At 40.4% G+C, this 13290-nt stretch overlaps 1 protein-coding gene across 1 annotated transcript in view; it reads left to right on the forward strand.

Annotated features, from left to right (window-relative positions):
- b4galt5 (UDP-Gal:betaGlcNAc beta 1,4- galactosyltransferase, polypeptide 5) overlaps window positions 1-13290 on the forward strand; it is a 32024-nt gene that overhangs the window by 12534 nt on the left and 6200 nt on the right. The window contains exons 2-4 of the mRNA XM_069140700.1: window positions 10872-10991; window positions 11178-11291; window positions 11673-11800. Coding sequence (XP_068996801.1) covers window positions 10872-10991; window positions 11178-11291; window positions 11673-11800 — 362 coding nt within the window. The remainder of the gene's footprint in view (window positions 1-10871; window positions 10992-11177; window positions 11292-11672; window positions 11801-13290) is intronic.

Consider the following 13290-nt stretch of genomic DNA (forward strand, 5'->3'; position numbering starts at 1 on the left):
GCTTATTTAGACATTTAGCAGTTACTGAGCAACATTATCATTTATTTGAAGTCATGATTCTGTCACCATGTTCACATTGTCTCATTGTTTTCTCACTGTCATTTTATACATTATAATTAAATATTGATAATAGCTGATTTATTCTAATAATTAGAATTTGTATTTACCAACTGCAACAGTTGCATGTATCAATGGATGCAGCTCATAGTACTATCATCTACTGCAGCAGATGACACCCTGATATCCAGTTTGCAGCTCAGACAAAATAATGATGTTTTTACCTTCGCCAAAACGGTTACGTTTATTATGCGGTTTGTTTATTTGACTGTTTTTTTTAGCATGATTACAAAAAAAAACAGCCCGATTTTCATGATATTTGTTGGAAGCTTTTGTTGCATGGACCAAAGAAGAAACCACTCAACTTTGTAAAGGGGATCGAAATCACGGAGCAGATCTATACAATTTTTTTTTTACCCTTGTTAACATTGCGATTGGGCATTCAGCCTTCTAAAAGCCATACATCCTAAAATTCTGTATATGGCGGTAAAGTTCTGTAGTGACAAATATAATATAGAAATAACATGACTCCATATCCCAATCCACATTCGTAGGTGCTGTTAATCCTCTGGGATACACATGCAGTTGCTCAAACTTTTAGAGGAAGCCGTCGTTATGGAGCACTCTGGGACAGTGGTGTCATTGGGGAAAACCGGAACCGCTACCCAGCTGAGATATGATGCTTCAGTGAGGGACGTGTATTTTGACATCATTCTAATAGTTTTGTAAATTTTTCCAGACATATATCATTGTTTCAGTTACAGAGTATGGAGTGGACTACTGGTCTTAGTGGAGCACTGCGGTCTCCAAGTGTCCTTCTGGTTTCCAAATGCTTCAATTTCAGCTGTTTTTTTTTTTTTTTTTTTAACTTGGTGCAAAGGGAACATTGCTATCCCTTAGCGTCTTATTCTTGATAATCTCTTCCTTCTTCTCACATTGCCTCCCTGCAATAATTCACTCCACAATGACGAGACATCTCTCCTTTGTATGCTCTATTCCCATGTATGGACTAATACCCTTTTCAGACCAAAGTTAGGACTTATTATAAACCAGCATTACCATTACTACAAATGAGTCGCCATTGTCAGAAATAACCCCAGTATTTGTGCCTGCCTTCTCTTATCCACCCAGAAAAGCATACAGCAGTAGAATAGAGCAAAAGATAAGAGAGAATTTGAGTGTGTACTATGAAAAGAAAGTCTCTCTGTCGAGCTCACACACATACATACACACAATCTGTCTATCTCCCTCTCTTCATCTCTCACTTTCATTCCCTCAGATCTGTTTTCCAGTATTTGCTTGCAGCAGAGTGAAAACAAGTGGTCCTGGCACCACTGTGTCATTTATGTAATTCTCAGCACCGCTTCTGGTCCCTGTGTTTCTCTGCCATGTAGTGGCTCAGCAGAAATAGTGATTCAGGGGAGTGGCATATATGCACACAAAAAGGCTAATATGGCCACGCAGATACGGACGTACACACACGCAGACACACATTTGGGACAGCAGAGCAGATGGAGGGGCAGAATGACTAGTGCAAGACTAATAATGAACTCAAACTAGACCTCATGTTGTCCCTGCTGGCACTTCTTAGGGCATAGACCTTTTTCACGGCAGACATTTGGACTTGTCATTGTAGGGAAAGCACAAGTCTATAAATGAGAGGTCAGTGTCCCAGTAAGCCATGACGGTGAACCAAGTTGCATCATAGGCTGTTAAAAAAAACAAAAAAAAAACAGATTCAGCTTTGAGATCTAAAAAACAAGGCCAGTGCGGAAGTGCCTCAACGTGGAATACCACCGAGGGCCACTCGGGGTTAGCTCCAAAAAGGCTCTGGCTCCATAGACACGCATTCACATGAAATACAAAATTAATATGGAGTCACCTGCTAAAGTCACTCATTCTTATTAGTTTTCTGGCAGTCAATCTGAAAATAATTACATCTTTAATTAGATATGAGGCCCCAAAAAGCGGTATGTTTGGGGGTGTGTCTTTTTAATTTACAGGCCTGTGGTGAAGTCAGGTTTCTGCTATAGTGTCCTAGAAAATCGAGTCATATTCACCATTTGCTCCTCCCGAGCTCCTCCAAATACGGTTATTCCTGCATCCCAACGAGCAAAATGCTATACACAGGGCTTCAGAAAGGCAGTTCACAAATCAATGGGTGACATCATTGTTGATTGTTGCTTGAGTTGCACAAAAGCAGGACCTCACCCAAGTAAAATACAGCCATCAATATTACACCTGTCCTTTCCCTACAATAACAACTCAAAATGACTGCTCGGCAAATATAGTAAGTGTTTTCACTGTCTGTAAATTAATCTGAGTCATTGATTAACAGGGCTGTTCAAACAGACTTAAAGCTCAGAGGTTAAGAAATTAGGAAACCACTTAACAGCAACAGTACACTGGAGAGAATTGTGAAAACTGTTGTGTTGTGAGCTCCTCTTCCTCCTTTGAAACAGAAGTGGTTTAGCCGATAACAGTGAATAATCAAGCAGTCAAGTAGCGTGCTGCTACCAGTTAACTATTAATGCATTGCAGCAGTGAGGAAGGGAGTTTATTCTTAAAACTAGGTTTTTATTGTTAAATATTTTACTTTGACTTGTCTTTTGAGTATTCGCATTGTGAAGCAGTTGAGCTGGTCGAAATAAGTACATGTATTCACTTCCATATTTCGACCACAATCATTTTTTTTTACTGGTGGTTATTCAAAAGTACGTCAGTATTCTCACGTATATCTGTTACTTAGGAACAACAGCATTGCAAGTTATTTTATTTTTGTTGTGCAATTGAGTCCGATTAAATCGTACATTGGAGGAAAAAAACCAAATGTTTAGGTTAGGTTTTTACATGTGGGTCAATCTCAGTTGGCCCATATAAAATTGTCACAAGAATGTCAAGTCATACTAAAGCAATTATGAATATTTGTTTACTCCCATTAAAGAAATTGTGGAATGAAGGCTGGGTAAAAATTATAAACTAATACCTTTGTCTTTTTAAGCTTTAAAAAAAACAAAAACAAAAACAACAAAAAAAAAACATCAATACTTATTAAAAAAAATGTCAATGCATTCAATTTCTTATACTGTGCACATTGACAAATATTCTTATCTTACTCAAATGTTCACAGAACAATATGCAGGTTTAGTGGCTGCCATTTTATTGTGACACAATGAACCTAAACTCAGGTTTGTTTTTATACATCCACCAGACTTCTCTCAATGTTACTCCTGCAGGCTCATGCTGACCTGTGACAGCAGAGTAGTTGAAGATTGTGATCCTAGTTTATATAATCCTTCCAGTATCTGAAGTCCCACCCTTGCATGTAGGCAAAATATACAAAAAAGCAGTTGGCAGAAATTAGTTTGAGCAATATGGCTGTGGGTATGTGTGCTGCTGCATGCACAACTGGGTTTGTGTTTGTGGTTGGAGGCAACACCACAGTGTGACATCTAGTAAAGAGAAATACAATTTCTCGAGGTGAATTTGTTCCTCTTCTGTCGCCATAATTTTAGTTAAAGCACTCTTACATTGCATTTACATTGCAAGTCACACACAGAAAGTCAATATAAACTTAAAGAGCCAGAGCTAGTGTGAAAGTTTCAACTAGATGATTTAACTGTTTTCGAAAAAAATATGTGAATCAAAGAAATAGGATGAGCACTACATGAACCTGATGTTTTTATTAAAAGTTAATTTGAAAAAAAAAAAAAAAAAAACATTTTTAGGGCCCGAGCACGAAAAATTTCGTATTCTAGTGGAGTCGCGAGTGGGCGCGGCCAAATGGCTCGAGAGCGCCCCCTACAGAGATGCCCCGGCGGCCACATTTAACTAAATTCACGAAATCCGGTGGACACGTGTATCACACCTAGACGCACAAAAAAGTGACATTGCACCGTTACCTCAACTCGACAGGAAGTCTACCATTTTGAATTTAGTCGCCATTTTGGGCGATTCTGACACGTACTTTGTCGAACTCCTCCGAGGGATTTTGTCGGACCGACTTGAATTTAGGTTCTATGGATAGAAAACATGTTTGGGATTAAATCTTCTTAAAATAATTCGTTTTCGCCGATGCCTGTGCCCGTGAGAGGCGGCCATTTTGAGCTCCTCGCTATGAAACCACGAGTTGCTTTAAATCTTATGTACATGGACCGACCTTCTCCAAACATCACAGGTATGATAACAGCCCCGCCCTGAAGACCCCTGTGGGGTAATATTCGTTCATAGTCAGGGCGCCCCCTGTTGGCCACTGGAAATTACACTTTTCATACTTTCACATTCTACGTCGAGCTGGTTGATCACATGAACCTAAAGTCGGGTCACAATAACCTGAACATGGAGTTGATGATATATTGAGACATTCGTTAAACTTTGTCAATGGGCGTCGCCGTGACGATGCGGCAAAGTTGGATGTCTCGCCGTGACACAGGAAGTTGATGTTTAAGGTCAACGGATGCTTGAAACCTCATGAAATGTGTCACATACATCCTGCGTTGTGAGACGATAAATTATCTACCTGTTTTGCGAGAAGCGGGGATATGCGGTCCCTCACGCGCTGCACGTCGGGGAGACGGCTTCGGGGAGGCGGCGTGCGGGAGTGTGAGGGACCGTACATCACTGCTTGCAGTTTTAATTTACTTGTATATCCTTCACAGGAAGGTGTTTAACCCCAGTTCAGAGTGGGGACAAATCAAAGAAGAGCAACATTGGGGAGACTGATAATAATGACTAAATGCATACAATAAATTGTTAAAGAGGAAGCGGGAGGCAGTGAAGAATGAATTGGAGTACTAGTGGTTTGGGGATTCTCAGGAAGTGGACAGCCAGCCAGTAAGTGTGATTAGTGCTGACGTCATTTCTGCTACAATAAATGATGAGCACTCTGCTTCTCAAACAGGGATTCTTTTTTTTAAAGTATTTTTATACTGTCATGGATTCTTGCTATCGCTTGTATGCTGTCCAGCCTGTCTGTTCATGCCTTCCCATCCATATGAGACATTGTAGCTCTTGGGAACGTTTTTTAATTCCTGTACACATGCAGGCATGATGGTTTCCTGTCATTGTAGTTCCGTTATTTTCAGGCAGTTTTAGTCTGATGTGAAAGGGAGTGTATGCGTGTGCCTGTGCGTGTGTGCGCCTTCAATGCAGCTGTGGGTTTGGAGGAAGTCTCATGATCCACTTATGACCGGGTGTCATGTGACCATAACCACCAGTACTGGACTTGTACTGTACTCATTATCAGCTGCAACTGCTTGTGCTCGTGTTTATTTCAGAAAGCAGATTCTTTGTACAAAATGGTATTTTAATTTGCACAGATGGTCTTTGTCATGGCTGACAAAAAGTCCCAAACTCCTCTTCATCAGTGTCAGTACGTAACTACTAATACATCCGTCCTTCGTCTTTGGCTTGCGTCTAACCTCTTCCTGCCTTCCTGTGGTGAATGCAGGAGTATGTCCAGGTCTCGACAACCAAACTGATTCTTGAGCTAATCCATACGTGCATTAGAATAATGTTCCCATGAACTAATTGGGAAATGAAATGACAGACAGAAAGAAGGAAGGAAAGAAAATACAGACTTGAGAGACTAAAGTTGTTTTTGCAAAACATTAAAAAAAAAAATCCATCAGTAACAGACTACTATGTGTACCGCGACTACTAATGACAGACAATCTTTAACTCTTTCAAAACATTTGAATGCTGCTGGTTACTTAATTACAATTAGCCCCGAAGTTACTACACATCAGAAAATAATTGATAGTGGATAGCAATTTTAATAACTGAGGATTTAGATACAAATAATAATCAGCTAATTTTAAGTTAATTTGTTAAGTTAAAAATGTACACATTCGATTGCTTTTCTTCAGAATGCAATTTTATACCGTTAGATTCCAAATCCAAAATTGTGCCAATGATATTTCTTGGCTAAATGATTAATTAACAAATTAACTGGTAAATGAATTGGCAAAAAATTATAAATTCATTTTTAGTAAAAAATAAAAGATAGTTGTCATCCTATTAAGATACAGCGCATATAGAGGAGAAGATGCCAAAAAATAAAATAAAATGATTTTGATTTTTTTATTAGCATTACGTGATTATTACTCAACACTTATTTCAAAGTGAGTCCACTGTCATACTGAGTTTTTTTTAGATGTTGAACTCTTTCGGTTATTGCTCTGTGCCCAGATGCCGCACAGTTATCTCCCTCGCAGTTTTTTTTGTGTTACCAAATAAGAAGCATTAACTTTACTTCACATGTACCGTATGTGTCTCACAATGTGAGCCCGGGATGGGCTCTTGGGAAAGCACTGAAAATTGCTTCTTACGTAACCTGAAATTGCCCATGACAACATGAATGCTAATGTTACCAAAACTGTAGTAGAAATGGCATCTAATCAGCAAGTCAAACTTTTATAAATACCAGAGCTGTGCAGGCTTCCTGATGGTTCACTATTTTAACTGTCACTTCAGAGGAATCTGTTACGATTTACACCAAACAGTACCTTTTTTTGTTTTTAAATACCGATGAACTAAGATTTTTTTTTTTCACAAGAGGATGTAACCAAAGAGAAAACTTCCTCAATGTGGTGGTAACATTTTTTATTTTTGTAATATTCAAAAGTACTCAAATGAACTCAGCCAGGTATTATGGGTTTTTCTTCAAATCTGACCTTCTCTGGTAATAACACAACAAATTGAGTCACACAAATACATGGTAACATGTCAGTGTGTGTGTGTGTGTGTGTGTGTGTGTGTGTGTGTGTGTGTGTGTGTGTGTGGAAAAGTGAGAATGGTTTTAAGTGACTGATGGAAAGCAAACAGGATGTCACTTTAGTTATCTCTGTGAGTCGGTTACAAGCTAACTGACATCACTATCTGTCCTGCAGCAGGAAACCACACTGTACAAATAGCAAACAACTTTCTCCGTGTTTCTGCGGAAGATCACAAGGAAACACTTTGTGTGTGTGTGGGGGGGGGGGGGGGGGGGGGGGGGGGGTAAACTGTGGCATGTTTTCACAGGGATAAATGCAGGGTGAAACTCAGATTACCAACAAGACTGGTGTTCATTTGCTTTGATTAAAATAAAATGGAAGTAAATAATTGAAGGGTTTTTTTTAAGCTTCAAAGTTATTTGTGGTTTAACCAATAAAAAAAATATATTATATCGTTCTATGGTAACACACAGTTTTGTCCATAGTGTGTATGTGTTGGTGCATTGACTGAGAGGCTGCTACGGCTGAGTATTGAACCGCTCCAGCCCAGATTTCTCGGCATCACTAACAGAAGGGTCGAAAGAAGTAATAAAATGCTTGTCCCTTCAGTTGAGATCCAATCAAAAACAACACACATATTTCATGTGTATACAAAAAAAGTCAACTGAAATCACCATCCCGTGCCAACTTCAAACAACCTCAATAGATCAATACACTCAAATTACGCTGGTTGTTCCAGTTAATTGTGAGGGATTTAGTGTTAATGCTTTGAGTAATCGCCTGTTTGCTTTCCGATAAGGTCTTGAACTGGACCTGCTTAGTCATGTGTGGGCAATTTAATATGTTACATCGCCAATTAATTCAACTGACCAACATAAGACACTTTCAGCATTCAGTGTGATATGATGAATTTGCACCCGTAGTGCCCTAATTCCTGGGTATCTTTATGAATGTGTGGGTCCATGGGCTTCACTGATATGCAACGGCATTAAAAAAAAATGACCCTTTCTGAGAATGGCAGCTTTAAACCCTGACAGCTATGAATGTAAGTATGGTGTGTGTGCATACAGGAACCATTTCTGCTGGGAGGAAAAAAAAAAAACTGCCTTTCAGCTGTTATCGCGGAGCTAGCAGAACGGGAGCGATCACCTCCCACTGCTGAGCTATCAATGTGGAGTTAATTGCCTTTCACAGGAAAAGCGGGAGAGGGGGGGGGGGGGGGGTGTATGTGTGTGTTTCGTTTTTTTGCTTGTTTGTAGGCTTTTTCTTATTCAATTGACCTCTGTTGCATTACAAAATTCTGCAGGACCTGTGCCTGGAATTGTCCCCATAAACCTGCGATTCATCATTGAGATTGTTTACTTAAATGATACGAACAAACGGACTCGACGGAAAAGTGATACAAACCACATTACACAGAGACAGCTTCACAGAGAGATGAAGAGGAAGATAGAGGGAAGGAGAGATAAAGTGGACAGAGAGAGTGATGGGGAGAGGGAGACGAGGATAGGTGGGCTGGGCTTGGCAGGACAGTATGTTCCGCGAGAGCTATGGACGACAAGGTCGTTCAAGGTCCCCTGTCACGCCTGATGTGTTGCAGTGGGGGTTTCTGAGGGGATGAGGAGCAGTAAGAGTGGGACTTGGGAGTGGGTCCTTCCAGTCTACATATCTATAATGTACTTGTATATTCATGCCATGACGCATCAGAGTGCTGTGTGTGTGTGTGTGTGTGTGTGTGTGTGTGTGTGTGTGTGTGTGTGTGTGTGTGTGTGTGTGTGTGTGTGTGTGTGTGTGTGTGTGTTTGTTTGTGCATGCCTCCCCTTCACTTATGTCCAGCACTGATGGCCTTGTGTTTAGCCTGATATATGTTAGTTTCCTCTATAAAGCCCAGGTTTTGCATGTCTCACTTCTATTGTCACAGTCTGAAGCCTTTAATATCTCATCATTAACCATTACTCCTGTATCTTCAGAACATGTCTGATGTTAGAGGAATTGTATATCCGCTGCTTTGTATTCAGTAGATCAAGTGTCATCATTCTCCACATCTGTGCTTGACTACTTTGTCTACATGGTGTAATTCCAGCCAGCTTTACTCTTCAAAGAACCAATAGTGACTTTGTGAACCAGGAACGATAATTATTTTACAGTAAATGCCAAACTAAGATTCTGACTTTGCAGAGGTTAAAGAGGTTTGCAGAGGTACTATACATACAGTACCTTGGATTTGTCCTGGCAGGGTGACACAGATAATATATCTCGATACGCTTGGCAGGCATGAGAACGAGACATGTCAAAATATGTCGGTGCCTGCACTGGTCACACTCCAGAAGCCTCTTAGTGTTTTTCCATCATATGGCGCCTCAGAAGGGCATCAGCGCGCATGTGTGTGTGTGTGTGTGTGTGTGTGTGTGTGTGTGTGTGTGTGTGTGTGTGTGTGTGTGCGCGTGCATTTGTGCATGGACGTGTGAACGTGTTCGTTGATCTTCCTCTGCGTGTTACAGTGCGAGTGATCAGGATCTCTTCAGCGTTCTTATTTCCCCCTTTTTATTGTCATTATTATCTCTTGCAGATTTGTGCTCCATGCAGCTGCTCTGTAGTATTTGCATGTTGCAGAGGTAAAATGAGAACATTGATTTCAGTTACCGCTTAGCCACTAGTCTGTAGTCCTGCAAGCCTGGCAGTTTATATAAAATAAGATGAATGTGATGGAAACTGTAATACAATTACTAATGACAAATCACATCCCGTGGATTTCTAGTTCAGCAGCATTATACACACAGACACTCACACACACCATGTACACAGACACATATCTACAAAAGAGTCTGCATCATGTTGAGGCTGCTTTAAGATAAACACTGACTGGGTTAATGGCCAGTGATTGTGTAGTTGGATACAGATTGACGAAGGCAGAGATCCATCAGTGTGACAGACTGTGTGTCGGAGTGCTGCTCCAAAAAAAGCCAACAGGCATAGTGGTCAGTGGTCCTGGGAGTTATCCCAGAAATTGTTTTTCCCTCTGTCATTTGTTGACATCAGAAGATAGTGAGTCACTGGTGCAGCAAATTAGAAACACAACTTTTTACTGTGCAAACACATTCTCATGCAAGCCCACATCAGAATATAGATGTGTGAGGGGGAGTTCAGGGTTTTGGGTGACTCACTTTTGGACCACATACCATCACTTTGTTCCAGTGCATTGGTCTTCTTTGGCAGGTTAACCTCTGTGGTGGTGTTATTCAGGTCAACCGACACTGAGAAGAATTTCCACTAACCTTCTCTGGTGAAGTTCCCAGTAATAACTGTTCTGCAATTATACTGAACAAATGGATTTCCTACATGATATTAAGGTGCAGTCAGGTTGATGAGATGATGCTGGTCATTGTTTGATATGTACAGTATGGCACATTCTTATGCATGACAGGTGGTTACTGTGAAACATTCATTACTTCCTCTTTGTGTGACTCTTCCTCTGCTGCCTGGTGCACACTCATTCTATTTGTGCCCTTTCATTTATTCCCACCGCGACAAATAAAATGCATCAAAAACGTACAACCCATTAAGTCGAAAATGACTGAAAATGGTACAACATAATAAGGCAAGACATTGCAATTATCATGCACAGAAGGCAGTAACCAATGGTACATTATTTTAAATTCATTAACTCAGTCTCTCGCTCGTTCTTGAATAAATTGGAGCTCTCCATCTTCCTCTTCCATCATCATAGATTAACATTACAGTTCACAGTTGGTTTTCTTTAGACTGAAAGCCCCTTGATGTGTGGTTAGGAAATCCCCCCCATTAAGTCACCAATGCAGATAATCAGTTTGTGCCACATTGGGTGGAAGGATGGGCCTACATTACACCATACTTTCTTAAACATTCATGGTTCCATATTGTTTGAAGTGAAAGGAGTACGATTTTGGTCCTGAGTTAAAGAATGTTGAAGAACTTATGTGTTTTTGTAAGTAGTTGCTTATGCATGACTGATTTTTTTTTTTTTTTAAATTTTATACGGTATGGTATTAAGATGCCGAGAAGTCTGAGCACAATAATAAAATGGCCTAAAACTTTCTTTTTTCTTTTCTTTGTCCACAGTGAATGAGTATGTGTTCATGGTCCAAGCCAGAGGGATCCAGATCAAAGAGAACGTGAAGAACATTGGGGCTCAGGTTCTGGAGCAGGTGGTGAGAGGGGCTTACAACATCAATGGCACAGGTAAAGACGTGCACATCCACGTGGAAGGCTTAGCTCACAGCTCGTCTTTTATTTAAGTGCATGAGCCCCCCCCCCCCCCCAAAAAAAAAAAAGTGTGTAGTTCAGGGACCAGTGAAAAGATACTAGTACACAAAACAATGTAACTTGCAGCCAGACTCCTTTTGACGTGCTTGTGTGTGATTCCAGATTATTCCTATGACTTCAACTTCAGCGAGAGCGATGCTCCTCCCACCGCATACCTCCCTGAGGGCTTCACCTATCTCCCCTCACAAGTTTGCCCTGAGAGGCTGCCCTCCATGAGTAAGTGCACTGTTAAAGTTAATTTGATTGATTTTATTTGGAATTCTTTCGCTCATATCCTGACTCATGATTTTATAATATATTCAGAATATTAGGCACCAGATGAGGAAATGTCTCTCCGTTACAGTTCTCATTGTGCCCTTGTACACATTTGTTCTAGTAATATTAGAGAAATGGTTGAGCGAACATGTTTTATTTCAGCTTTGATTGATGATGCATGCAAATACGTCGTAATAGCACAATCTAGCAATTTATGTTCTGGGCTGCTCAACCGTTACAGGCTTTCTCAGCATTTTCTTCATCCTACTCCAATTGATTTTTTTTTTCCCCCCATCATTTCTATCTTTACTCATGGCCGTCTTTTTTCTCCCCCACGCACAGAGGGCCGATTGGAGGTGAATATGAGTGAGATATCTCTGGAGGAGGTGGAAAGATCCTTGCTGGAGGGAGAGACTAGCATGGTACCTGGAGGCTACTGGAAGCCCAAAGACTGTTTGCCGCGCTGGAAGGTGAGTGCGGATGTGGCATTGTTAAAAGAAAGCTCAATGAGAAGCACAGCCAAATCTACTGACCGGCCAGTGGAAACACAAATGCATGATTCAGCCATATAAGGCAGAAGAGGCTACTGTATTGTTATAGTATAGACCTTAAGCCAACTGTATTCCTCTGGCAGATTTTGGAAGTGTCTTTTAATTGTCTCTCCCCACCATCAGAGCACCAAATGGAATAATGAATGTGCTCCAATGAATGAATGACATTCAGCCCTTCCATTGAGTCCACAGAGAATCTATGCAGGGCTTTGAAGCTCTTTCAGCACCTCATTGTGTCCCACACCCCACATCTGTACATTACCTGATGCCTATTCAACTGTTTCCATATGATTTACTGCATTTTGTAGATGCAAGCTGCCATTCGCCTCACTGCATTGTTGTCAGCGACATTTGATTTGGGGTTCTCAACCTGCTAAAAAAAAAAGTGTCTCTTTCCAAAAATTACAGCAATACACGGTAAGAAGCCAGTTTATTAGGTACACATAGCTAAAAGTAATGTAGTCTAATACAACAGCCCGCAATAAATTCTACTTTGAGGGTTATAATGCTTTATAGGGGTTTTGACTCAAATGTATGATCACCTTGGAGACTGCAGTTTGTGGTGCAGTTGAACTGAATTGCATTATAGTGGCAGGTGTTCCCATTGTTTTGCCAGCCGCTTTTATATCTGTGAGAATAGGCAAAATAACAGAAACACCTTTTTTATAGACGGCAACACAGTTTATGAGAGGCGTGTTTCTGAGTTCTGAGATCTCCCTTTACTGTTACAATGTAAAGTTAATATTTGGGAGAATAATCCACCTAAGAATTTCTCATCCTCATGCTTTTTCTCATTCCGTGGCTCGCTCTGTGAATCAGAATGATGAGGCTGGTCTGTCTGATAGCAAAAATGCAAAAAAAATTTACAATTACAAAGTACGAGAAGCAAGCAAAGCATCTTTCTTTGCACTTTACAGTACTGCTACATTTTTAAACCAGCTAAAAACAGGAAGTGACAAAAAGATACATATTAGGAGATTACTATGTCTTTTTTTTTGTCGCTTCCTGTTTTTTTTCTAGCATTGCAGTCTTGTGTGCCATCTGTGTCTTATCTCTTACATTCATTTGTGTATGTTCTGATGAGCACATTTTTTTTCTGTCGCTCTTATTTATTACAGTATTCTCTCACTTTTCCCAGTTTCCCTTGCTTTTTATTCCTTCCTGTTACAGCGTCACTGTTTTATATTGAGCTTCAAAAGAAACTTAAAAACAGGCACTGTCACAGTTACCGCTCCGTGGGGAAAAATAAACACCTCTCAGATCTTTGGTGCCTTGGTGCTTCTCTGATTGATGCCTGTCAGATCTCCTTTTGGAAATGAGATTTCACATACCTGACACTCTTTTGTCAGAAGTCTTCATTGTAATTAGTAAGTTTTGGTCCTGTCTTCACCCACACGTTCCCATTCACC

Source organism: Embiotoca jacksoni, unplaced genomic scaffold (genome assembly GCF_022577435.1).
Source record: "Embiotoca jacksoni isolate LCO1_2020_lvr unplaced genomic scaffold, fEmbJac1.0.p SCAF_9, whole genome shotgun sequence".
Taxonomy (NCBI): Eukaryota; Metazoa; Chordata; class Actinopteri; family Embiotocidae; genus Embiotoca; species Embiotoca jacksoni.